The 22,033-nt window shown below is 48.0% G+C and overlaps 7 protein-coding genes across 7 annotated transcripts; 3 read left to right on the forward strand and 4 right to left on the reverse strand.

Annotated features, from left to right (window-relative positions):
- Window positions 1-2,204: 2,204 nt before the first annotated feature.
- Window positions 2,205-5,354, reverse strand: Pmar_PMAR019848 (WD-repeat protein, putative; the record flags this gene model as incomplete). The annotated part of the gene is made up of 21 exons (XM_002786124.1): window positions 2,205-2,243; window positions 2,293-2,417; window positions 2,475-2,539; window positions 2,584-2,676; window positions 2,726-2,839; window positions 2,890-2,972; window positions 3,025-3,112; window positions 3,154-3,259; window positions 3,306-3,378; window positions 3,430-3,504; window positions 3,549-3,629; window positions 3,676-3,777; window positions 3,857-3,936; window positions 3,986-4,064; window positions 4,112-4,212; window positions 4,316-4,371; window positions 4,513-4,618; window positions 4,667-4,766; window positions 4,861-4,995; window positions 5,046-5,110; window positions 5,165-5,354. 21 exons carry the CDS (start codon window positions 5,352-5,354, stop codon window positions 2,205-2,207), a joined length of 1,956 nt encoding a protein of 651 aa, XP_002786170.1.
- Window positions 5,355-7,118: 1,764 nt separating this feature from the next.
- Window positions 7,119-8,010, reverse strand: Pmar_PMAR019849 (hypothetical protein). The gene is made up of 4 exons (XM_002786125.1): window positions 7,924-8,010; window positions 7,681-7,739; window positions 7,555-7,633; window positions 7,119-7,277 (listed from the first exon to the last, which is right to left on the reverse strand). The coding sequence occupies exons 1-4, from the start codon at window positions 8,003-8,005 to the stop codon at window positions 7,150-7,152; spliced, it is 348 nt and encodes a 115-aa protein (XP_002786171.1). The 5' UTR covers window positions 8,006-8,010; the 3' UTR covers window positions 7,119-7,149.
- A 139-nt stretch (window positions 8,011-8,149) lies between these two features.
- On the reverse strand, window positions 8,150-9,412 carry Pmar_PMAR019850 (hypothetical protein; the record flags this gene model as incomplete). Its single annotated transcript, XM_002786126.1, has 8 exons — window positions 8,150-8,212; window positions 8,283-8,355; window positions 8,404-8,490; window positions 8,535-8,625; window positions 8,779-8,910; window positions 8,956-9,074; window positions 9,147-9,248; window positions 9,300-9,412. The coding sequence occupies 8 exons, from the start codon at window positions 9,410-9,412 to the stop codon at window positions 8,150-8,152; spliced, it is 780 nt and encodes a 259-aa protein (XP_002786172.1).
- A 237-nt stretch (window positions 9,413-9,649) lies between these two features.
- Pmar_PMAR019851 (hypothetical protein) lies at window positions 9,650-11,120 on the forward strand (the record flags this gene model as incomplete). Its single annotated transcript, XM_002786127.1, has 8 exons — window positions 9,650-9,786; window positions 9,833-9,881; window positions 9,926-10,005; window positions 10,051-10,168; window positions 10,495-10,698; window positions 10,745-10,830; window positions 10,917-10,997; window positions 11,042-11,120. 8 exons carry the CDS (start codon window positions 9,650-9,652, stop codon window positions 11,118-11,120), a joined length of 834 nt encoding a protein of 277 aa, XP_002786173.1.
- Window positions 11,121-11,918: 798 nt separating this feature from the next.
- Pmar_PMAR019852 (proteasome A type subunit, putative) lies at window positions 11,919-13,078 on the forward strand. Its single transcript, XM_002786128.1, has 7 exons — window positions 11,919-12,066; window positions 12,115-12,226; window positions 12,273-12,371; window positions 12,423-12,543; window positions 12,595-12,744; window positions 12,807-12,915; window positions 12,965-13,078. The coding sequence occupies exons 1-7, from the start codon at window positions 11,935-11,937 to the stop codon at window positions 13,004-13,006; spliced, it is 765 nt and encodes a 254-aa protein (XP_002786174.1). The 5' UTR covers window positions 11,919-11,934; the 3' UTR covers window positions 13,007-13,078.
- A 328-nt stretch (window positions 13,079-13,406) lies between these two features.
- Window positions 13,407-15,381, reverse strand: Pmar_PMAR019853 (phosphoglucomutase, putative; the record flags this gene model as incomplete). The annotated part of the gene is made up of 1 exon (XM_002786129.1): window positions 13,407-15,381. One exon carries the CDS (start codon window positions 15,379-15,381, stop codon window positions 13,591-13,593), a length of 1,791 nt encoding a protein of 596 aa, XP_002786175.1. The 3' UTR covers window positions 13,407-13,590.
- A 712-nt stretch (window positions 15,382-16,093) lies between these two features.
- Window positions 16,094-18,361, forward strand: Pmar_PMAR019854 (Replication protein A 70 kDa DNA-binding subunit, putative; the record flags this gene model as incomplete). The annotated part of the gene is made up of 15 exons (XM_002786130.1): window positions 16,094-16,174; window positions 16,228-16,299; window positions 16,345-16,416; window positions 16,460-16,602; window positions 16,649-16,732; window positions 16,811-16,919; window positions 16,962-17,040; window positions 17,085-17,158; window positions 17,232-17,336; window positions 17,383-17,499; window positions 17,549-17,635; window positions 17,800-17,884; window positions 17,934-18,031; window positions 18,079-18,213; window positions 18,263-18,361. 15 exons carry the CDS (start codon window positions 16,094-16,096, stop codon window positions 18,359-18,361), a joined length of 1,440 nt encoding a protein of 479 aa, XP_002786176.1.
- Window positions 18,362-22,033: the final 3,672 nt, after the last annotated feature.

Raw genomic sequence — 22,033 nt, forward strand, 5'->3', positions numbered from 1 at the left:
ACATGATTTGCCGGGTTTGGTGAGTGCAATACTGGTGATGTCTCCACCCAGTGAGCTATCTGCCAATGGGGGTGAACTGCCTTCTGGTTTTTTATAGGTGTGTCTTTATTGGGAGAGGGTGTGAAGAAGATCAAGGAGCATACGACTTGGGGAGAGACTTGGCGGTCCTTGACTCTACCTCCCAGACCCGCGGGTGTTTTGATTGAGGTAGTATGATGCCTCACAGGCTTCTTGCAATGTTAGAGTCTCCGATGGACTTGGAAACTCATCGGTTGTGTGATTGTCGCATTATTCTGGATGAGGGTTCTTCTGCTCGTTCTCTGAGCGTCAACTTTCTTTCAGTTCACTCCATTTTCAGCATGATTGTCCACTATTTCTCTCTTACTGTTGAGTGGCGAATCAGTCGGTTTTTCTCAGTACCCGTTATCAAAATCCTTTCCTACTCCTTGGCGTGCCCTTCGACTCATGCTCGTCGTATGTATCCCTACGTGCTTCTCCTCGTAGCTCTCCTGCCTACCGCTGTACTTGCCGCTAATACTGATTCACAACAGCGATGGATGGACGAGATTAACTTGTATCGGTGCATCCACGGGCTTCCACCCCTGGTGTGGGACATAGATTTAGCGGCCACCGCATTGCTACTTGCCGAAGGACTGTCCGCTACAGGGGAATTCCTCAGAACCGACCCGTCTCGAACAACCATGGCATTCGGTTTCGGTGGATTCCAATGTGGAGACGGATATCGCGAATTCGACCAGACTTGTGCCGTGTGGTTTTGGTATCTTCAATATCTTGAGACTTTGGGCGAGGATGGCTGTGGACTGACTTCGCTAAACCGGCCAGACGCTGAGAAGACGTGGACTCCGAGAGATATCGAGGACGTCAGAATCATGTTGTCTGATCAAGTGGAACTCGTTGGCTGTGCGTCTCGTGGGCATTATTATGTATGCCAGTTCGATGCTAACTGCGGTGTGTCGCAACAGGCGTGTGGGAACAACGTTACCAAAATCGAACACTGTGTTGACGGAGCTTGCTTCTGGTGCAGGGATAACACCAGGGTCAGTTCTTGTTGGAAGTGGAACCCCTATGTCGAATTAGGGAGGACCGCCACCTTTCCCCCAATCCGGGACGGTCCAAGGATGAATGTGACAACTACAAGTGAGATGATTCCTCATATAGTGCGTTCGCGTTTGATAGGATGAGAATAGTAAATTTCACCTTTGAATGGTGAAACTCGCGTGAAATCTTGGCGGCTTCACTGTGGAGCTATTTTGTAATGAGGGAATTATCCTCGTCAGTTACTCCCCCACTGACTCCGAATCTTCGTGGTCAAACGACGCTATCTAGAGTAACAGCGACGAACACTGTGGCTGTCTTGTTAACAAACCCTGCTCGGGCTGGCGATAACGGTTCTCTCGCCGTTATGAACGAAATCTCACCTGACTTGGAGATGGGCACTTCACTATCGGTGGTGGGTGATAACTTGTACTGCGGAACACCCGCTCTTGCGGCTGAGGCGCATGCCACTTGTTCGGATATTCGCCCAGGCTCATGGTGCCAGCTAGACCAAACACCCCCAATGTGTTACGATACACGCCACCTCTGCGGGTGTTTCGAAGAAGAGCCGCGTGAATTTCGCAACCCATCGGGAAACTGCTCAGTGGTAGACTCACATTACTTCTGTCAAGCAGAGATTCGCGGTGGGCAATGTAACTTGGACAATGGGCCTCCTTACTTATGCGAAGGTTCTGACATACACTGCGCTTGTGATCAGCTCTAACTAGCTAGGTATCAGTAGTTTCAAAACCATCCATGTGTATCCATTTGAATCGATTGTCTGGCTACGTAGTACACGTAACATTGCCATACCATGCAGCGTCAACTAACACGTTTTCCAAACTTGAAACCTGATTCACTTGTGTTGGAAGTTTAAAAAACACATCTAGCAGCATAGCTTGGCCTCAACGATTGGCTGCTATTGATATGGGGTCTTGCGAGCAGTTCAAGGAAATATCGTGTTCAGCAGGGGATTGATATTCAATTGCTTGTCCTCATTTCCTTTGCTGTGAGTTATCTCGCGTTCCGCGACATCAGCTTAAGAGCAGGAATGTTCTCTCACACGACGGGCGTCCATGTTTTCCGATTAACTCTATACGCAACTCTTTTCATCCGCCAACATGAACAATTCATAACACTCATGCTCATCACAGATTACTCGTATCACAGCACTTTTCAGATATCCCCTAAGGATGACCGGTGTCAGCAAACCTCTACAACGATATCGAAGCTCACCTCAGGAATCTTCCAAATGAAAATACCACCGTCATGCCCTACGCTGACTATCATAGTCTGATCGGGCGATATGGCCACCGAAGATATTGTACCACTGTGGCCCGCTCCCGATAAGTTGCACACACCTGAATGGATATTGATCTTGAGGCGATCTCGAGCGATTATAAATGGAGTATATCCACCTTCGTCGTAATCCCACACCTTGACGATCCTGTCTGCTCCGCCACTCACAAAATGGGAGCCCGACCTGTCAACACCTCGTCAGACAAACATGATTTAAATCCTCACTACTTGGACATCGACAGGGTGCACAACTCAGCAGTTTCTGATCCTTCCAATATACGAATCGACTGGCCATCGAAAGTATCCCAATATGTGATCTTTCTGGAAAATGCAACAGACATGAGAATAACCACAGATCGTCTCCTAGTACCTATCGGTGCCAGTGGTCACGAGCTGAGTCTCGTCTGGATGATAGACTAGGCTCTTGAACATAGTCGAGTCGAAAAGGCACAAGGATCGGGTGCGGGAGACAAGGTCCCACACGCTGCAGAGAGATCGTCGTAAACTCCACAACTTTACCACAAAGTCGCTCACATGCAACTCCCATCTGAGCTGGCAGAAACAGCCTTAGTATTATCCGATGTGAGTCTAATGCACCACACTCTACCGCGATGTTCCTGTCAACCAAAGGTATAAAAAGTACCACAAATCAGACATCCTGGAACTCACCTTTAAGCTCGATTCCATCACTTGACTCTGGCCGTTCTTCCCTAGCCTCCAGCATCGTACTTCTCCTTCCATGCCACCGGACACCAGCCTAAAGTCGATTGAAAGAAGCGACTTTCGAAGTTAACCTACCTTCCTGTATCGGAACTGCAGGTAATGGCAGTAACACCGTTTTTGTGAGCATCATTTATGACATACAACAATTTGCCCGATTGTGGCAAGAAAGCTCGAATTTTCCCTAAATAGTAGGAAACTCTACAAGAGGTCGCTGAGGCAACTCCCACCATCGTGCCAGCCAGTTGCGATGCTGCGACCATCGTGTGCGAAGTCTACGCAGTAGCATTCGACGTTTGGGACCTGCTAGAAAGCTGCGTTCACGCTGGGATTCCGGAGAGGACCGACGGGTACCTGTATGCGCAGGAGCTCCTGTCTAGTCCTCGAATTCCAGACGCGAACTTCCTCTTTACTGCAGGTAGCGAACACCTACCACAGTCGATCGAACACGGGTTGATCCATCTCTGGCCTACTTCAGAAAAGTCATGGGGGAAGACAACTTGATTAATAGGCTCATGATGACAGGTATTGCGCAGCTCTGGTGTCATAGCATCCTAACACACAAAGTGGGTCTGATGATGACAATTTCATCACTTGTACCTGCGGGCTGGCATCGACCCAATAAACGTTGCTATACGAGGTAGAGGCGAAAAAATGTGTTGCGTCCTCTGTGAGGGCAATGGAAGTGACACAGCCGAGTACCTAACAGGAGTATTGGTAAAGATCACGCGCTTCAAGACTAGTAACAGAGAGGAAGCATTAGGATAGCCAAGTATCTCACCTTGCAGCTCGTTGCTACTCTGAAAGTACGAGCCTCGATCTTAACAATAGTGCCATCTCCACTTCCGGCGATCAAATCACCTACAGAGGCCCTCATCACCGATGACAATCACTAGGCCAAGACAGTCACCATCGTCCAAAATCCTTATGCAGCTAATGCCTTGTCTGAGGCACTGCTTGTGCGGTCCAAGTCTCTTGTAGATTCCGCGCTAAATTAAAACCAGTCTTAAAGACTTCGCGATCGGGTACTGCTTACATCGAGGTTAACTTCGAGAATATCGCCGCTCTGTGTACCACAGTAAGCCAACTTATCGTCTTTCGAAATGCAGATGTTAGTGATGACCCTTTTGAGGTTTCCTGAGCATCAGATACATGAGACCTCGGCTGAGCGGCAATAAATATCGCAGATCCCATGTGGACACGACACCGATATCGATACTGAAAAGCTGCCGTTGCTTACCTGTGCTAACTTCAGCCGGATGGATTTTCTTGTTTTTCAAATCGAGATGCCATAACCTGTGTGGATAGCCATATCCAATCCCGGTCGATCCAACTCGAACATCGCGATCTCCACTCCGCAAAGAGAATATGACGAATACCAAGAGATTCAAAGCGTTGCTCACAGATTTCAGATCTGCCGTTCTCCACCCGTCTCACCGGATATGGTAATTCCCCCCGGATATGAGATGAACGTCCGAATTGTGGAAGAATTTCACGGTGTGGGCAGTGTCCGCAGCAGCTGGAGTCCCACAAATGGGTTGACCTGAATAATGGATTGAAGATCGAGTATACGAACGACCTCGGGTTCTACCAGACTTCACGTCCCACACAACTAGCGCGTTATCATCACGACCTCCGAGGGTGGCGAGATACTTGTTGTTGTAAGAGAATGACAATGATGATACGGCCACCTAACGAGCGGAGACCGCAGAATGAAATCGAATCACTGAGTCATCGCCATCCAAGTGGGGACGTTGTTCACCGGACAAAATAGAGACTACCGACCTTGTGTAAACTGAGCTTATGTAAAGGTTTCCTCGTGGCAAAGTCCCAAATAATCGCATCAGCGGGAAAGCCCATAAAAGTTTTCTGGCCAGATGCGACGAAAGCTCCGTCATCGGAGATCGTGATGCAGTTAACCTGATGGGTTGGCATAGCGCGAGTGTATGAGAACCGACGAGAATCCGCACCTGATTATCATGTCCGACCATGAAATCTTGAGTCCGCTCTATGAGGTTGCGAACTACCACTGTACCTGATGATCTCATTCATTCCCGGCTTAATGTTGGCACACCTCAGCTGAACTTACATCCTAGTGGGTAGAGTAGATGTTTATTGTCTGGGTGAAGCTGCATACCATCAATAACGGCACCCTTGAAGCCGATCACAGCTTGCAACTCCAATTCTCTGGCATCAACAACTTGTTCAACTATCTTGGCCTTCTCTTCGGCAACCTCCGCAGGGGGAGCATCGTTGGTCGCGGATGCTTCAACAGTCATTCTTGAAGGAGATGAGTGGGCTAGAAAGAAAGTATACCATCGTTCCGGTCCAGTGCAAGCCAACCAATTCGACAAGGCAAGTGACAATCTAGAAGCCATCGAAAGACGACGTGACATTCATGACCATGCAAACACTCTCATCGCACTTCCCGTCCCCATGTTCCTCACGCTCCACCGAACGAGTCGTCGTGAATCTGATGTCAACACAAGTGCTGATCCTTCGAGCTCCATACGACGCCGACCGCTTCGAAGTTCTTGGCGGTATCATAGATGATATGGGATCTTTTTCGAAATCCGCAACATAGTCCGGATCCGCTACAAGGAGCTCATAGTTCCACAGAACCCTAGGACGCTCTCTTGATTCTCCTGCCTGAAGGACCGACAGTGAAAAATCCGTCATCGCTCTGACGAACTGACACTATTCATAAGATCTGACGGACTCCTTCTCAGAGGGATGATGAAGTATGAAAGCCAAGGCGGCCAAGTGTAAACTCTCCCGGGTAATAACGGGGCGTTCCTGATCACGATAGCAAAGTCAAGCATCCAATTGCATCCTCTTCATGGCTGAGATTCTAGAAATCATGCAAACTTCCTCATCCTAGAGTAAAGCTCCGACTAACATTTTGTAATGCAATGACGATTGTATTTCGCTGCAGGTGATCGAGATGACTCAATTTAGGGAAGCGCTGCGACGTAACCTACATGTTACCTATCTTTCCCGAAAGGAGGATTCGCACCACGGGGGTCCATGGTGTACATCACCACAGGAGAGTTGTCAGAGTCCGGATCATCGCTGGGCAATGGTGTCACATAACCACCTGCATACCACCATTATAAGAATGCCTGCGATGCCAACAGCACCAGCGGCAATAGCTCCTCGAGCAACATGCGTCCGAGGGAGAGACTGTGGGGGTTCCTCGTCAACGTCAACGATGACAGCCCACACGAATAGGGCAACCCCATCCACGAGGTGACCTTCAGGCTGAGTGGCGAGGCTCAATATAGAAGTTGGTGAATACCCAACAAGTCCGCCCGTGCGTGCAACGAAGGACGTGACGAGCTGACTTACTGCCCAGTCGCTCTGATTTAGGTATACCCCACACATAACCTCGATGCTCTTCTGCAAAGCACCAAAGGCACGGCTCTTATAGAGGTCTGGCCAGAAGCGCTGCCGGAAATCATCATCCGTGAATATCTATTGTACACACGTCTGTATGGTGCCTATTGGTGAAGTTACCTTCCACTGCCACTTCTGGAAGGATATCGCCGACCTTGACGGGGGATTGCTCGACAGAAAAGTTTCGTATCCCTTGACCCCTAGACACGAACTTGTCACAGATGTAGCAGTTGATAGCAAAGTTTACCGAGATCTTGCAGGTCTTGATAATAATCAGGCAGGATTAGGTCCTCACTGAGGGTAACAGACTGCCACGGAGTCGACCAAAGATATTGTACAGTCACCGTTTCACGAGCACGCAAGGTCAAGAAAGCAGCGGAGGCGACGATTGCGAGGCAAGCGGCGAACTTCATGGTGAATAGGTTCTAGCTAGCTTCACCACTCACAGATGCGAAACTGCTGGTTGAAAGAACACAAGGTTATGGAAGACTACATTGAAGCGAATAACTCCCAAAGCTATCGCATTATGGCAGCCCATTATCCCGTCCGTGAAGAAGTATTATCTGGATTCACCACACCCTTCAGAGAGTCGAATATTCCAGCATCCACCCGGGGATGAATTCACCAAACAAAAGACGAGTGATGTATCCGACGTAGAGAACTTGGTAGAGTACAAGTCTAAGCTGAAGTGCCGAGTCCTTTCTTGACTTGCTTCTGGGACTTGCGTTTCATCTTCTCCGCTCGCCAGCCACCTTCCAGCACTCCCACTTCAGGTACTGAGCAATTCTCGGCAGTTCGAATCTTGCCTGACAGCGAAAAATATCAACAAAATAAAGCGAGAGAGGGAATAAAAAAAGATACATAAGAGTTCAGGACTGACCGGAAGAAGTTTTCCAAGGTGTTTTACACTCTCATTGGAAAAAGTTTCAGCATCATTTCCAAAGAAACCGAGACGAAACTCGTTGAATGTTAGTAACAGACCAAACTTTATCAGGACTAATCAGTGGGTTACCGAGATCATTGCGTTGTCACGACTCAGCACTAACTACCCCGCAGAGATCGACGAACTTTCTGACATACTACCTCTCTTCTTGACCTTGAGCTCTGAAGCTGCTAGCCTTTCTATTTCTTCCGTTTCCCGATTGATCTCAGCTACCGTCATCTAAAGAAGCCGTCAAAAAATGAACTCCCAGATATCGAAAGTTTTACCGTTGGGTCAACTTCAAGACGGCGGGCTTCCCTCTCATCTACCAACGCATTTCGACCACCTGAAAGCGCACAGTGATGCTCACCAGACTAAGAAAGACCGATCATGTTCTCGACACAGGCCTAACGAGTCGGGAGCGGTTAAATCAACCAACCCACGTATACAGCGAATGACAAACCCTCACATTCTAGCGGATGAGCACGCACGAGCATAGGAGCTGATAGCATGGAAGTACGAACCCTTACTCTTCTTTGCTTTGACCTTCTTGGGGACAAGACTCGAGAGGTCCTTCACAGTCTTGACTCGATGACGCTTCCGTTTAACCATTAGTGACCAGAAACTATTAAGAACGGTTCCCCCAGAATCATCAATCCTAAATCAGGCGCCATAGCGCAAGCTTCGAGTCCCGTGAGTGAAACTATGCAACAAGGTCGAAATAGGACAAATGGTAACAGTAGGAAACACGTGGAGTTATGGAGAAGGGGTCGATGGTGACGACGGTGAAGCAATGCTCTGCGGCGAAGAGTTGAGAATCTGAGGGAGCATAACTAAAGAACTGGTCAGCCGTACGGTTGACTACCCCCGCCAAATGAGTATTGCTAACTTTCTCAGGTCGGGAAGAAGTCCTCTTGTTGCGAGTGCCTCTCTGTCGGCCTCCCCTAGTCTTCCGTACAGGCCTAAGCGAAAACCGAACATCATGCCACGCCATAACGCTGAAAGAGTACCGATGCAAAACCTCTGCTTGCTGATTGCGACCTTCGTTAGTAGCTTTTTGTATGTCAGCTATGCTGGGCCAGGTCGTACCAAACCACCTACGAGCCGTCAAGTTCTACCACCGATTGAGGTGCCAGCCTACATTTCCTTTATATCGCTATCCAGTGCTTTCGCCATACTCGTGATTTCATCGGAATAAAGCCGGCCAAGGATAACTCCGAGGTTGCTACGACCTACAGAAACCTAGAGCATGTATGTGAGCACAGCTGGCGTACATGCAGAACACCGTTCTTCGTTAGAATACAAATCGCACTGCAACTTCTTCGGCCGAGGTCCAGCACCTGGAGCAAAGTATCGAAGAACCATTATCATCATGGGCGCAAGACCTGCCGCCTTCCTTGCAGTTCCATCACTCGCTGCCGCCGCTTGCTCCGCAGCGGCCTGTGCTCGCTCGCATTTAATTTGCTTGATATAATCAGGATGCCGCACGCCTCGACAGGCATGTTCCCGCAGTAAACCTACAGTGGGACAAGTCTCCACCAATGACACGATATCACAATTACTTGAAATATCCTCGTCGATTCCCGGATAACTCTCGAGTAAATTAGGATCCACCATGAGTGTTGGCCGACTATGTAGCAGTTGAAGGAGCTGTTGCTTGTCCCGGAGATCGTAGTGAGGCCTATGAACAGTCTTCAGCATAGGGGGCTTCCTCAATGATACTGACCGAGCCGCCCGGACTAGTAATTATTACCTGAACTTGTACCTTCTAGTGGTGGGATCGTAGTCGATCTTCGGGTTGTTTTGCAACATGCCTACCACGGCTGGCTGACCTATTATCCTTTCCCTTGTCGTCCTGAAAAAGATAAGGCATTTCCTACGAGCCCGCAATCTTGAAAGCCCTCACCGTTCTATTTGGGAATCCGTGAATTCCTGGTTGGGATGCTGCTTGAGCATGTCCAATACGACCTTCACGATGGACTCCACCGGCCGCTGTCCCTTCGTCCCAAACTGGTACATCTTTAAAACTGAGCTGAGGGCTCCATAGCGCCGGAAAAGCAGTCAGGTAGAACCCATCGCAACAAGTAGGACTCGAAGGACTAACTTTGCATAGGTCCCTCCGCACCCGAGTTCAGAGGTTTATCCGCGCACGCCATTCCAATCGATTTTTCTGGAAGGAATGTGATCAAGTGGCGCTGCGAAGGAGATGTGTTGCGTTGCAAACCCCTGTTCTCCGCGGATTCAGCGGCAATCACTATGGCTCCTCTCATACCGGGGCGGCCTCCCCGACACGTTCCAGTAGTCAACGGCAACGCAGTCCGGGACGATCGTGTCGTCCCGATGATCCCAGACATCCCTCACGGCAATATCTATATGCGGCAACAGCTTTCACGGTGAGTGTTTGTAGTACATCTCGAGGTTCTACGTAGAACTGATCAGATCTGAACGATCTGGCGCTCCCACGCTGGAGAACAAGAAGCTCGAAGAGGTAGTAACACTAGCAGTCATTTGAAGTGTAGTGATGGGTCAAAGGTGAAGTGGAATAACCGTGTGGATGGTTCGGATGATCGGTGGCGAGGGAACGGCTTCCGAGGAGAAATTCAATACATACCGTAGCTGTCGATAAACGTCTCCTCCGCCGTCAGAGTGTCTTTTAGGTTCGCGGGACGAGGTCTAATCCGACCATTGAAGCGGGATGTTGATATGCAGATGTCTACTTTTGCCAAAGATAACATGCGTCATTTGAACGACACGCAAATGCCTTCCAAGAACGCCGTAGGTCGTCTACCGATGCACATTGTGTATCCGAACTCCGGAGTGAGTTAAGCGATCTTCGTAAGGCGACGAGCCTTTCCAAGAGCCATGGTAGGCTGCCACAGTTAGCAGCAGGCTTGCCTAGCATTAACCCGACTCTTGGTACTCGGATAGAAGCGCTACCAACACGCCAGGGCCTCCGAGGTACTATTACCCTCAAGTAAATTTGGATATCCCGTCAGGTCTGGCTCTACTGAATGCATGGCGATGCAGCACCCCCTGGGCCTTATGCTCTTCAGGCATTTGTAATTATCAGTCAATTGGTACAAACCTACGCTACTTTTCAGACGCTGAGTCAAACGTTGAGCGACATATCTCTCGGAGCCTCTCTGAGCATGTCCTTGGATCGTGATTGCCTCATCTGTGTCCTTATTGTTGCGCTGGAGTATCCCCTAAGGATCCACAGAGTTCTCTTTATTATGCCTAAGGTCAAAGCTGGTGATGGGCCTGCTCGGTCCATGCAACAATCTTCAGTACCTTCAAATATGGGAGTAAGCTCTGTATCTGTTGATAGCGATCATCGGGCAATCATTTCAGGGTATGATCATTATCATCTCGAAGCGTGGTGGCGATGAGGAACTTGCCCGGCTCCAACTCCCCGGGTTTTGCGTAGATCATATGATGTAGTACCTTTGATATTCGTGTGTGATTGGGAGGCTCCCTACTCTATTGCATGCTGATCTACGGATACCAGAGAGATGCGATTCAGGATGGCGTCGCCCGAGGCCAACGTGAGTATGATGTTAAAGCACATTAATTCGGTCCTCAAGCCAAATACCGTCACTGCACTGTGAGCTCTCACAGGCTCGCTCATCTCGTTCATGTTGTCGTCAGGTATCTCGAGGGAAAGCCCTGTAGCGGTATTACGGCAGAAGACTGCACAGATGGTATGGTTTTCGAGGTCGACTGTTGAATTTCAGTCTTGAGATATGTGGTATGCCCCTTGTGAGCATTGACAGCCGTTGGAGAGAGGCTGGAATGAGTTGAGCTCTCTGCCTGCGTGTGTGGTGTCGTACACGGCAGTTCATCATTTCGTCATCATGGACTCGAGTACTACGGCGCGGTATGCGACAATAGCAGTGTTGCTGCTGGCAGCTTCATTCATTGCTGTTGCCTGGCTCAAGCTCAGACCATGGTACTTATGGTACAGCCTCCTTGACGCAGTGAAATCGTTAGGTGGATTAAGTCCGGTATCCGCCGGAAATTGCTGGATGAGATTAACGAGGATTACGAGTACCTTCGCATGGCCAGGAAGGTGAAATGCGACGCTTATCTGACGGTGATCGCGCTCCATCTAGGATATTATATATCACTATTACTGGGCTCTAAGCCGACATGAAGACGTAGAGGCCGATGGACACGAGTTGCATGTGCTGGAGATCGACAAGAAGTTGGAGCAATGCAGAGAACGTTACATAGCCACCGAGAGGGGTTTGTGTCCTACATGGACGTAGACACTGCTCTATCGTGATAGGTGATCTCCCATTGTCGCATGCGGCTCCACCTTCATCGGTCAACGTATATGGTAAAGAAACCTCAGGAGGTGAATCACCTGTTGGTGATGCTTCTATTCGCATGCGTCAGCCAAATTCGGCTTCGTGACAATATTCATTCTCCATGTTTTGTTCTAGTCTTGTTGTATTCTTCTCAGCTCTGTCACTCATAGTGATGCGGTCAGCCCGCGTGTTTCATTCTCGTTTTAGTCACTTTTTCTGTTTTCCCTGGAGATGTTTCGCAACCCTTATGATACTGACTGCATCACTTGGTCACCCCAAGGTCGTATATTCCAGATCGAGTACGCCATGGAGGCCGTCAAGCAGGGAACTGCTGTAGTGGCCCTTAGAGGGGAGAAGCACGCGGTATGCTCGAGGCTTGACCTACTTTCCGGCGACAATATATTCTGTCAGATCCTATGTGCTTTCCGGAGAAGGCAGTCTGACCTCGCGTCCTATCAGCAGAAGATCTTCCGTATTGATGATCATATCGGTGTCGCAATCTCCGGCCTCACCGCTGATGCGCGTAAGTGTTACCAAGCATTGTCCTGTTATGGAGTAATCATTTGCAGGTGTGATCTGCTCCTTCATGCGTGACGAATGCTTGTCACACAAGTTCACTTACGATACACCAATGAGTGTCGGGAGGTTGGTCAACAAGATTGGTGTTGGTGAGTATAGGACTGTGGCTGCTACAGTGTTATATCGTCATTCATATTCAGAATCACAGGAGAAGACGCAAGTGGCGAGCAAGCGCCCCTACGGTGTTGGGCTTCTCGTGGCTGGTTACGACGAGAACGGCCCCCACATCTACGAGACATGCCCCAGTGGAAATATTTTCGAGTAGCTTACCAGTATATCGGTTTGGATTTCATGTCTGGCGAGTATGGTCAGGTATTACGCGATGGCCATTGGTGGTCGCTCCCAGTCTGCCAGAACTTACCTTGAGAACAACTACGAGAGTTTCGATAACATTGAGGACCAGAAGGCGCTCCTTATGCATGGTCTTAAGGCTCTAGCCAAGACGCTGCAGGATGATGCTAAGTGAGTGTCTCCCCTCTTGGACTTCTGGTTTTTATAGGAATTTTCTATCGTGTCATTCCTAGATTGACTACAGAGAACTGTAGCATCGCTATTGTTGGTGAGGAGCAACCTTTCAAAGAGCTCAACAACGAGGAGTTGCAGAGTCTGATCAGTGATCTTGATCAGACCAAGGTGAGTCGCTCGATGGACTTGTCGAAGGGATTCAATCCCGGTCTTTCAGGCTGAAGCCACTAGTGCGGCTCCTATGGACACATCCGAGTGATAAGTGACGACCAGTAAATACCGAAACTTGTTGATTGTCACCACTGATTGTTGCTGGGCTATAAGTTTCAAAACCTCGGTATTTTACGTGTTGTGCTTGCGTCAGTCGAAAATTGTATAAGTAACCTCATATCTTATATGTCGCATGTTTCGTTTCACCTGACTTGTATGGAAAACTTCCTCTTTCAAGGATCGAACAACATGAAACACTGCTTGTTTCAAACCTGAGAGAGTCGTCAAAATACTGCTTATTCACAAATTCGTGCACGACAAACCTCCATTACCACTGTCAACCGCTGCTGTATTAATTCTCGCTGCCCAATTGACTCAGGAACTCAAGATCATTAAGGTTAGCACTGGATACATAAATTAAGCCAGATATTGGTAGGATTGTCTTCACGACTGAGCAGTAATTAGATAATGATTGAGATAACACCCAGCCTAGCCGGGATTATCATGAACAATGATATGAATAACGGATCTAGATATTTAGTACAGGAAGTGGTATAGAAATGGAAACAAACCCAGACTCCCTGGGCATGAACATTCACTACACCAATAAATCCTGCTGATAAACAACCTTACTTATCGTCTCTCGAGACCGTTCTTCTCGGGTTGTAAGAAGTTGTTGATGACGTCATTAACCACAACATCCAAGTTAGCCTTAGCCTGCTCCTCAGACACCCTATCGGACATCTCGCAGTAGTACTTCAGCTTGGGCTCAGTGCCGGAACCCCGAAGAGTCACAACGGCATTGTTATCGAAGTACAACGTGATCATCTGCTGGTCAGGAGTAGTCGGAAGAATACTTTTCTTATCGGCCATCCTCGAGTCATAACCGAGAGTTACATCACGAATACCAGCAATAGTAGAAGAACCCAAAGTCTTAGCGTAATCTCCATTGTTACGGAAATTATCGAAGATCTGCTTCATAACCGCAGGCTCGTAACATAAGAAGTAGCCATTATTGTTAGCGAAGTAACCGACAGTCTGACGGAGTTCCTCAAGACGCTCGTAGAGGGTGATACCCTTCTCACGACGCCAGTAGTTTGCCATTTCAGCCCACACAGAAGCAGCAGTGACACCATCCTTATCAGGGACAGCCATGGTCAAAGCGTAACCAATAGCCTCCTCGTAAGCAAGGCAGTGAACGAGTTCAGGATTCTCCTCGGTCATCTTGAGAGAAGTGTTAGCGAGCCACTTGAAACCGGTCAAGGTATCAGTATAACGGCAACCGTAGTGCTTAGCAACAGCGGCGAGCATCTTAGAAGAAACAGTCGAGTTAAGAACCAAGCACTTCTCGGCTGGGACACCACGACGAAGGGCCATCAAAATGGAGAAATCTCCGAAGATAGTTCCGAGCTCATCACCAGTGAACTGATGCCACTCACCATTCTTCTGTTTCTCACAAGCAGTGAAGCGATCAGAATCAGGATCGTTAGCAATAACATAATCGCAGTTGTTCTCCTTAGCGAAGGCAAGACACAGATTCAGAGCACCTTTCTCCTCGGGGTTGGGGAACGGCACAGTGGGGAACTCGGGATCAGGATGAGCCTGGGGCTCGAAAACCTTAATGCACTCATCAGGGATGTTGAACCTCTTCAACAGTCCAGTAGTGAAGGGAAGACCGACACCATGCATGGCAGTGTAAGCGAACTTCAAGGTGCACTTCTTGTTCTCTTCAGGGAATCGGCACAGCTCATGATACATCTGGTCGAGATAAGTCAAGAGAACATCATCATAGGGATCGATGATCTTAGACGTGTCCTTAAGATAACACTCTCCATCAACATCCAAGAGCTCGAGAGCCTCCTTCCATGGAACAAGATTCTTAGCAATGGAATCAGAAATTTGACTATCCATGGGAGGTATGATCTGAGCACCATTAGCAGCATAGACCTTGTAGCCGTTATCCATCTTGGGGTTGTGAGAAGCAGTGACCTGAGCACCGGCACAGCAGTTGTACTTCTTAACCAAGTAAGGGTTGAAAGGAGTGCATGTAGTAGCCTTGTCATACAAGTAGACCTTAGCACCCTGGGAAAGGAACACAGCAGCCGCCACGTGAGCAAAACGTCTGGAGTTGTAACGACCATCAAAGCCGAAGACAACACCGCGCTTGGCAAGAGCTTCCTTGCCAAACTGCCCTTCAAGGTATCTGCAGAGGCCCTGAGAAGCCTGCATCACCGTGAGGCAGTTCATACGGTCGAAACCGGCACCCATACGAGAACGGAGACCGGCAGTGCCGAAAACCAAACGCTTCTCGGGATTCAAGTGCTCGGCGATATCCTCCTCGCTAAAGGAAGACGCCTCATCACGGGTGGCCTTATAGAAATCTAAGGATAGCCAGTACTGAAGAGCCTTGTTAGATGACGACATCGTTAATAGAAATAAATATGGGGTGAACAGTGAATATAAGTCGGATGGATTGAGCGCGCTAGAGCTTAGCTTAGCAGACAATTACACAATGCACTCGACAAGAACGCATGATCCGTCGTTGATTAGCTGTCGACGGTAGTTCGCCGTCATCCAACGAGGGCAAGCCTAGTTCTCATTGCGATACGAGTTCTTGGGTATGAACGACACGATACGAATGTTGACTAGCTAGAAGTTTTCTCTCCAGTTAATGCGAGACACAGTCATGAGTGTTAGTTGCACGTGGAAAATATTCTATCTGTAGTATCCCTGTTGTATGATGAGATTACAATGATGGACCATGAAGACCGCGATGAGGTGTATAATTCACTCGGAAGACCCATATGTATTCGAAACAAGTGGATGCGGCAGACCGTGATTTTTCCTCAAGTACTTTCGAGTCAAAGAAATAGAATCACAGTAATCATAGCGGCTCGATTATTCTCCAGGTGTATAATAGATATAAACAGTGCGTCGACAAAATGATTTACTACGTCTCCCCGCAACTCGTGATCTTGGAGGCATCAAATGGGCACGCCTAGGATTCATCACGAGCGAATCGATCAAAAGGGCGCGGTAGTGTTGCAAAGTTTGCAAAATATGACAACCCAACCGCGAGCTTGATTGAAGCCTCGCTGGTACGCACATTGATTTGGGCAGTGCTTCTTGAAGTTGAATGACAACTTACTTTCCCATCCGCGAGATCTCCTCATACTCGGTGAGGAACTGGACTATCAAGGCCAGGGTTACTGCTAAGGTACCGATAGTGGTGACGCACTAACTTACAACTCATTCCTGTCCGTTGTCCAGTCGCCTGTCCGACACTTCACCAATGCTCGTGGCGGAGGATCGGTCTTCAGCGTTGACCTTCTAGACAAAGAAGTAAGATGGAGACCCTCCCGGTCTGGAAACTTTGTCGCACGGTAGGGCAGCGAGATTAGAGGGTCCTTCTTTAATGCAGCTGCTGAGAAATTCGATAAGCTACTCCAGAAAGGGAAGGTGGGCTGAAATGAGTTGATTCAGACGTACCCTCTCCTGTCAGGTGTATACCTTCTCCAAAGGCAATGTCAAGGTGGCTAACAAGAGGTATAGCTCTTGCAACCACAATTACGAGATCGTGTTCGAAGAAGATTCACAGATAGTCGAGGTGCAGGATGATGTTGATGACCATATTGATAAGATAAAGTGAGATGAAGGCAGAACTTGGCGCATTCGAACGTAACTTTCTTAGGTATAGCTTTTGCCCCGTCAGAGAGCTCAAGTCTAAGTCCGTGCCGAGTACAGTCGATCTATTAGTTGTTATCAAGGATCACAGGTGACTATGGTGTCTTGTGGTCTGAATCGGATACGTCACTTGTGGCTATTGAAGCCTCGTAGATGTCATCCCTATCAGGCCCGCGGGAACTGTCAACTCGAAGAACGGAGCTGAACTATTTCGTCGTAATCTAACGGTTTGTGACGAGTCCGGCTGCTGTGTTGATGTTACTTTCTGGAATGACTTGGTAAGTCCATATTCGAGCGAACCTCTGTTGCATATGATCCAGGTCAACGTCGTGGACGAATCGGTGCTGCAAACGCAGCCGGTTGTCGCCATGAAGGGTGTTAGCGTCCGGGATTACGGCGGTAGTGGAAATGTTGTCTTTGTGGTTTCTATAACTCCTATTCAGGACGAAGTTGTTCGACTTTGAACTCGACTCAGATCGAAGTCAATCCGGACATTCCTGAGGCTAAACAACTGAAAGTGATGCCGTCCACTTCCCTTCATCATCAGTCGCGGATTAACTACTGACATCTGTATACACTGCTACTCTCAGATTTGGTGGGCCAATACTGGATGCTCGATGGCTTTCACCAACTTGTCACAACAGGGGACGTCGGTCCCTGGAAGTGGTGGTCAGACTATGGTTACTAAGGAGATGGTAGCAGATAAGGTCTTCAGTATTCATGAGAAGGTTTTCATCTCAGACAATTGCAGAGATGAAGAATGATGTTAAAAACATGGACTTGGGCGGATCGATGCACTCGTATGAGATCATCGGTAGACTGCAATTTGTTACTACCCGAGGAAGGGATGGCAATGATGTAAGTCATTTTTGTGGATAAGCGTGTATAACCGTACCCTTCTGGTTAGATCCCTATCTTCTACATGGCGTGCGAAAGTTGTAATCGTAAGATGGCTGAAGGTAGCGACGGTTTCTGTCAGGCATGCAATAGACAGGTGAGAACCAGGAATCTCAGGCCCTGTTTGTTAGCTCTGAAGATGGTCTTTACGTAACTCTAGAGGGTACCAATTATTCGCATTAACCGAATGAATCATGAGTCGATCTCTTCAATGACTGCGTGGTCGTTGGCCGGGACCAGTACAAAAATCAAGTCGTGTAGGTGAATGTCAAGGCAAGATACATGCTACGTTCCCAGTTTGTCGACAGCACAGATGATGCATATCTCACATGCTTTCATGACCAGGGTAACCCGCTGAAGTTAACCATGGAACAATGCAATCATTATATTGTTAGCCCATACCCTGATTGGGAGACCAGTCGAAGATTTCGTGATGGCGCAAGACGTAGGCAAGAGTGCCGGAAACGAACTCAAGGAACACTACTACGATAAAGTACTAGCTTGTTGCGCAGTGAGAATGTTCAACATCCCTCATTTCAGGAGTGGAAGATCCGAGTTCGTGCTAAGATGGAGACGTATCAGGGTGAACCTCGGCCACGTATCACGGTATCTTCTCTTGAGCCTATGGATCCTAAGGAACATTGTCGACGGCTACTCGCAGCGATTCATGAAAATGTACGGGCAGTTCCTCGACGCAACCTTCATCCTGTATGGTTTGGTTCAGATCGGCAAAGAAGATGATGAATTGCATAAAGCTAAGATTCGTCAGTCGATGGTGGGAGAGACGATTACAATGGAGTCAGCAGTGGCTAGCGGTGCCTGAAATTTTCACGGATTCCGTATTGCATGCAAGTAAACTGCCGTATAGTCTTGAGTTGGTAGTGTTATGACAATGCATCTTAACTGTGATTGACATACGGTAGCCCCAGCCTGGCCAGGCCATGCTATAGAGGCTAGGTAACCATCCTTACCTAAGACGATATTACACAAGGGCGGTTATTCAAATTACCACATTAGACTTCCTCACTGTGTACCTCATTACAACTCATTACTAAATTCATCCGTTAGCATTTTAAGGCGAATTACTCGGGAATTTACAAGTATAGTAGATGATATTCGTGATAACAGATGATGTTCCTTGGTTGAAGAATTCTGAACTAAATTTATCATTGCTGACAGTACAACAAAGACTACACAGTGATCACTCCTCGCGGAGTGATCACTATCTAATTCCTGCGTTTCATTAATTCAACGTGAGTAAGGAGTTGCAGGCTGCAACTTGCAGCCACTCGAGATCTGTCATGTAAGGACTTGCTATATAGGATGTACACAGGTTGTGGGACATTATGAACTTCATAATATGAAATAAGGTCAAAATCGGTTTAAATAACTTATTTAAATCTTGAATTTTAAACTGATTGTGGCCCCGTGTATACCCTACATAGGAAATCCCTACATTGCAACTTGCTATTAGCAAGTACCACATCTTATATGAAATAAGATGTCGCGTTTTGAGCCGCATTTGATCATATTCTCAATTTCGGTGACATGATGAAATATACTTGGCAATCATTTGAATTCGGTAATACTTCTCAACTCGTGTGAAATTCGTTTGGATTGATCAACCACTGTTTTTATTTGACCGGAAAATTGTGTATTGTTGATTGATTCTGTGCTGATTACGTCCTGTGTCAGGCTATCTCACCATGTACTCATCTACAACTGGATCGCAAATTCACAGAGAGATGGGAGCTTGGACAAAACCAGATCAACCAAGTCTACAAGTTTGTTGAGGGTAGTAGTCGGAGGCGAATTCGACGTGGGAAAGTTATCCACACCGCCCGTTGAAATTTCTCGCTGCGCGTACTGAATGGGACAGCCTACTGTGTTCGTACCATACTTCAGTCAACTCGCAGCCTTACTAGGTGAACTTCACATTATGAAGTGTTCATTAACTGTAATCCTGGTCAAGCACAGAACGGTGTTCGTTGTAATATCCGCTCGTTGTAGTATGCGCTACGTCGTCCAGGGGTTGGTATCGTCGTAAGGCTCGAGTAATATACTGATAGAGTACTGCGCGAATTCCTTTTGAAAAGTATGTGTTGTGCAACTCTGTCTTTCCATCATGGAAAGACAGAATGGAAATTCCATGCCGAGTTTGACGACGAGATATGAGTACCTGGGTGTGGCGAGTGTTCGTCAAGCACCTCTATGTTATCAATATAGGTGGTGCACACCCATGAGAGCTGCCGACAGGGTCCACATATATTCTGGATATAATGATATCCCAGGATGCTTCCTAGCAAGATAGTACTGCCGACATATTCTTAATTCATGGCCTTGAGATATCGTTATGCGACGAATGGTGTGTCCTGGTGGCCCATTGAAGTACTACCCAATTCTCGAAGCCGTTGTATCATAAGATATTCTTATTAAGATCTGCTCGCATTACCGTGACTATGAGCGGGGTCAACTTGAGACCCGCTTAGTATGATAAGAGTATCTCAAAAAGTTGACTTTGATATGAGACTCTCAAGCCTTATATCGAAATCGATTCTACTACAGTGGGTGTAGAGTCGGTCTTGTTCCCACACATATATCCATTGGCGCAGTACTGCGAATCCTTGCAGAAGTGGGCGAATAGTGCACTCGATAAGTTCTCTATGAAACAGAGGTACTTGTCGTGGTCATTCTATCGACTATCGTAACGATAGTATCATTCAAACAAACACTGCTGGTCTTCCAATATCTTTTTGCCACTGTAGTAGGTATTCGCATTCGAAACCCGAATGCGAATACCCTTGAACATCACCTAGACTTGTTGAGCCGTTTCTTTACAGGACGAGCAACCATCGATGAAGGCCGAGCCTCCTCTCAGAAAGGAAAGCAACCATTGGAAATTGTTATTAACTTATCAGCTCACTATCGCTCATGGTCGACACCGTACACGCAGGGTATTGAATGGTCTCGTCATCATCAACGATCGGAAGAGTTCCCTCCGGCACCAATGAACTGAGCTTCAACACGCATTGAATGAAGCACCGGCCGCTATTGTCACCGACGATCATCGAGAAGTACAGTAGAGTCTTAGCCTTCTTAATCTCAACAACCATTGCAGCGCTCGGCTACTTGCTTTCACGTCCTCGTCAGTCAACACTTTGTGATAAAGTGAAGAGCCTTAGGCCGACTGTCAACGTCAAGCAAGCATCGAAGAACACTGATGAGTAAGCGAACAGGTGCTATTCTACCTGGTAGACAGAATGGCAGTGTCTGCACCAACGGTATTGCCATTACAGCTCATGGTTATTATTTCCCAGAGCAAAAGCTCACAGGGTCATTCGCTGGGAATATTTGAGGAGGACAGAGTGCACTACCTATCTTGATAAAAGAAATTCAGTCTGCTGTAAACTATTCAGGCCTCCTTGGCGCCATCGGCACGCCAACGCGGCACTCGCCGCTTCTCTTGCCGGATTTGCGTTGCTCGGGGGTCTCCAAACGTGTAGAGTTTCTCTGTTGTCGGGCAGAATACCACTGTGCGTAGATCCAGCCAGGCCGAAGGCGCGAGAGGCTCGCGAAAGATTTGCGGGAGCCAGGCTCCCGGAGCCTCTCTCGCGGCGCAAGTGATCGCAACGGATTTCTCTTCTCTCAGGCTCCTTTATCGCTCGCTAATATGGGTCAGTGAACCAGGCACTAGCCTTTCCCACCGAACGGCTGGGCATTTTACTGTCTGGTCACTCAGCTACTTCGTCATTGAATTATAATAAACAAGGACAGCTGTCAACGCCCCCTGCAATGGATATCGATGCTGTCCCTGCTGGGACTCCGCTAGAAAGTGATCCGCGCAAACCACTTGTCAAGTGGTTTGCATTCAGTCCGTCCGTTACAGTTTCAGAAGATTTCCCGTCCAAGGTGCTCGTGGTGATGGCCCTTTATTGCGTGTTGGTGATTTGCTACCATGTGCTGCGAATCTCCCATTGTAGGTACTGGGCGATGATGCCTTGCCTCCACACACCCCGAGCTACGTCTATGGCAGTTGTGTCGCGGCCTTCCCTGGAATCAACAATGTGGAGTGAACGAGGAGCTATACTCAATTTACTGTGGAAGGGAGGTCAGGAAGACTCAGTCGGCGAGCAGCTGCAACCTGTGCATGGTAAAGAACCCAACTTCCCATCACCAGACTGTCCTCTTTGTGATGTTACAACGACATTTAAGGTGGCTGTTGATGGTAAATTATCATTGATAATTCTAGGGTGTTTATTTGTGAGTCAAATCCGACCCACAAGGGTCTGGTGTGCCACAAGACACATGAGCTTTTGTAACCAGTTGTTTATGTGCGGCACATGATGTGCCGCCACATTCGCTTGAACCGATCGATACATCTAGTGCATCTTGGTTAAACCTTGCTGCTTGTGCGGGCGTCGAAGCAGCATGGAATTGAAGAAAGTAACCATGAAGGACGATATTGATGATTCACATTGCGGCTTACAAGGATGAC

The sequence above is a fragment of the Perkinsus marinus genome (assembly GCF_000006405.1).
Source record: "Perkinsus marinus ATCC 50983 genomic scaffold scf_1104296931854, whole genome shotgun sequence".
In the NCBI taxonomy this organism is placed as follows: domain Eukaryota; phylum Perkinsozoa; order Perkinsida; family Perkinsidae; genus Perkinsus; species Perkinsus marinus.

Bases quoted from the DNA above. Each gene is read 5' to 3' on its own strand.
- Pmar_PMAR019849 (XM_002786125.1), bottom strand. From the start codon at position 8,005: ATGGTTAAACGGAAGCGTCATCGAGTCAAGACTGTGAAGGACCTCTCG. The intron at 7,740-7,923 runs GTAAGGGTTCGT...GTGCGCTTTCAG, and splicing joins GAAGGTCAAAGCAAAGAAGA to GTGGTCGAAATGCGTTGGTA. The intron at 7,634-7,680 runs GTAAAACTTTCG...CGGCTTCTTTAG, and splicing joins GTCTTGAAGTTGACCCAACG to ATGACGGTAGCTGAGATCAA.
- Pmar_PMAR019852 (XM_002786128.1), top strand. From the start codon at position 11,935: ATGTTTCGCAACCCTTATGATACTGACTGCATCACTTGGTCACCCCAA. The intron at 12,544-12,594 runs GTAGCTTACCAG...GAGTATGGTCAG, and splicing joins CCCAGTGGAAATATTTTCGA to GTATTACGCGATGGCCATTG. The intron at 12,745-12,806 runs GTGAGTGTCTCC...TGTCATTCCTAG, and splicing joins ACGCTGCAGGATGATGCTAA to ATTGACTACAGAGAACTGTA.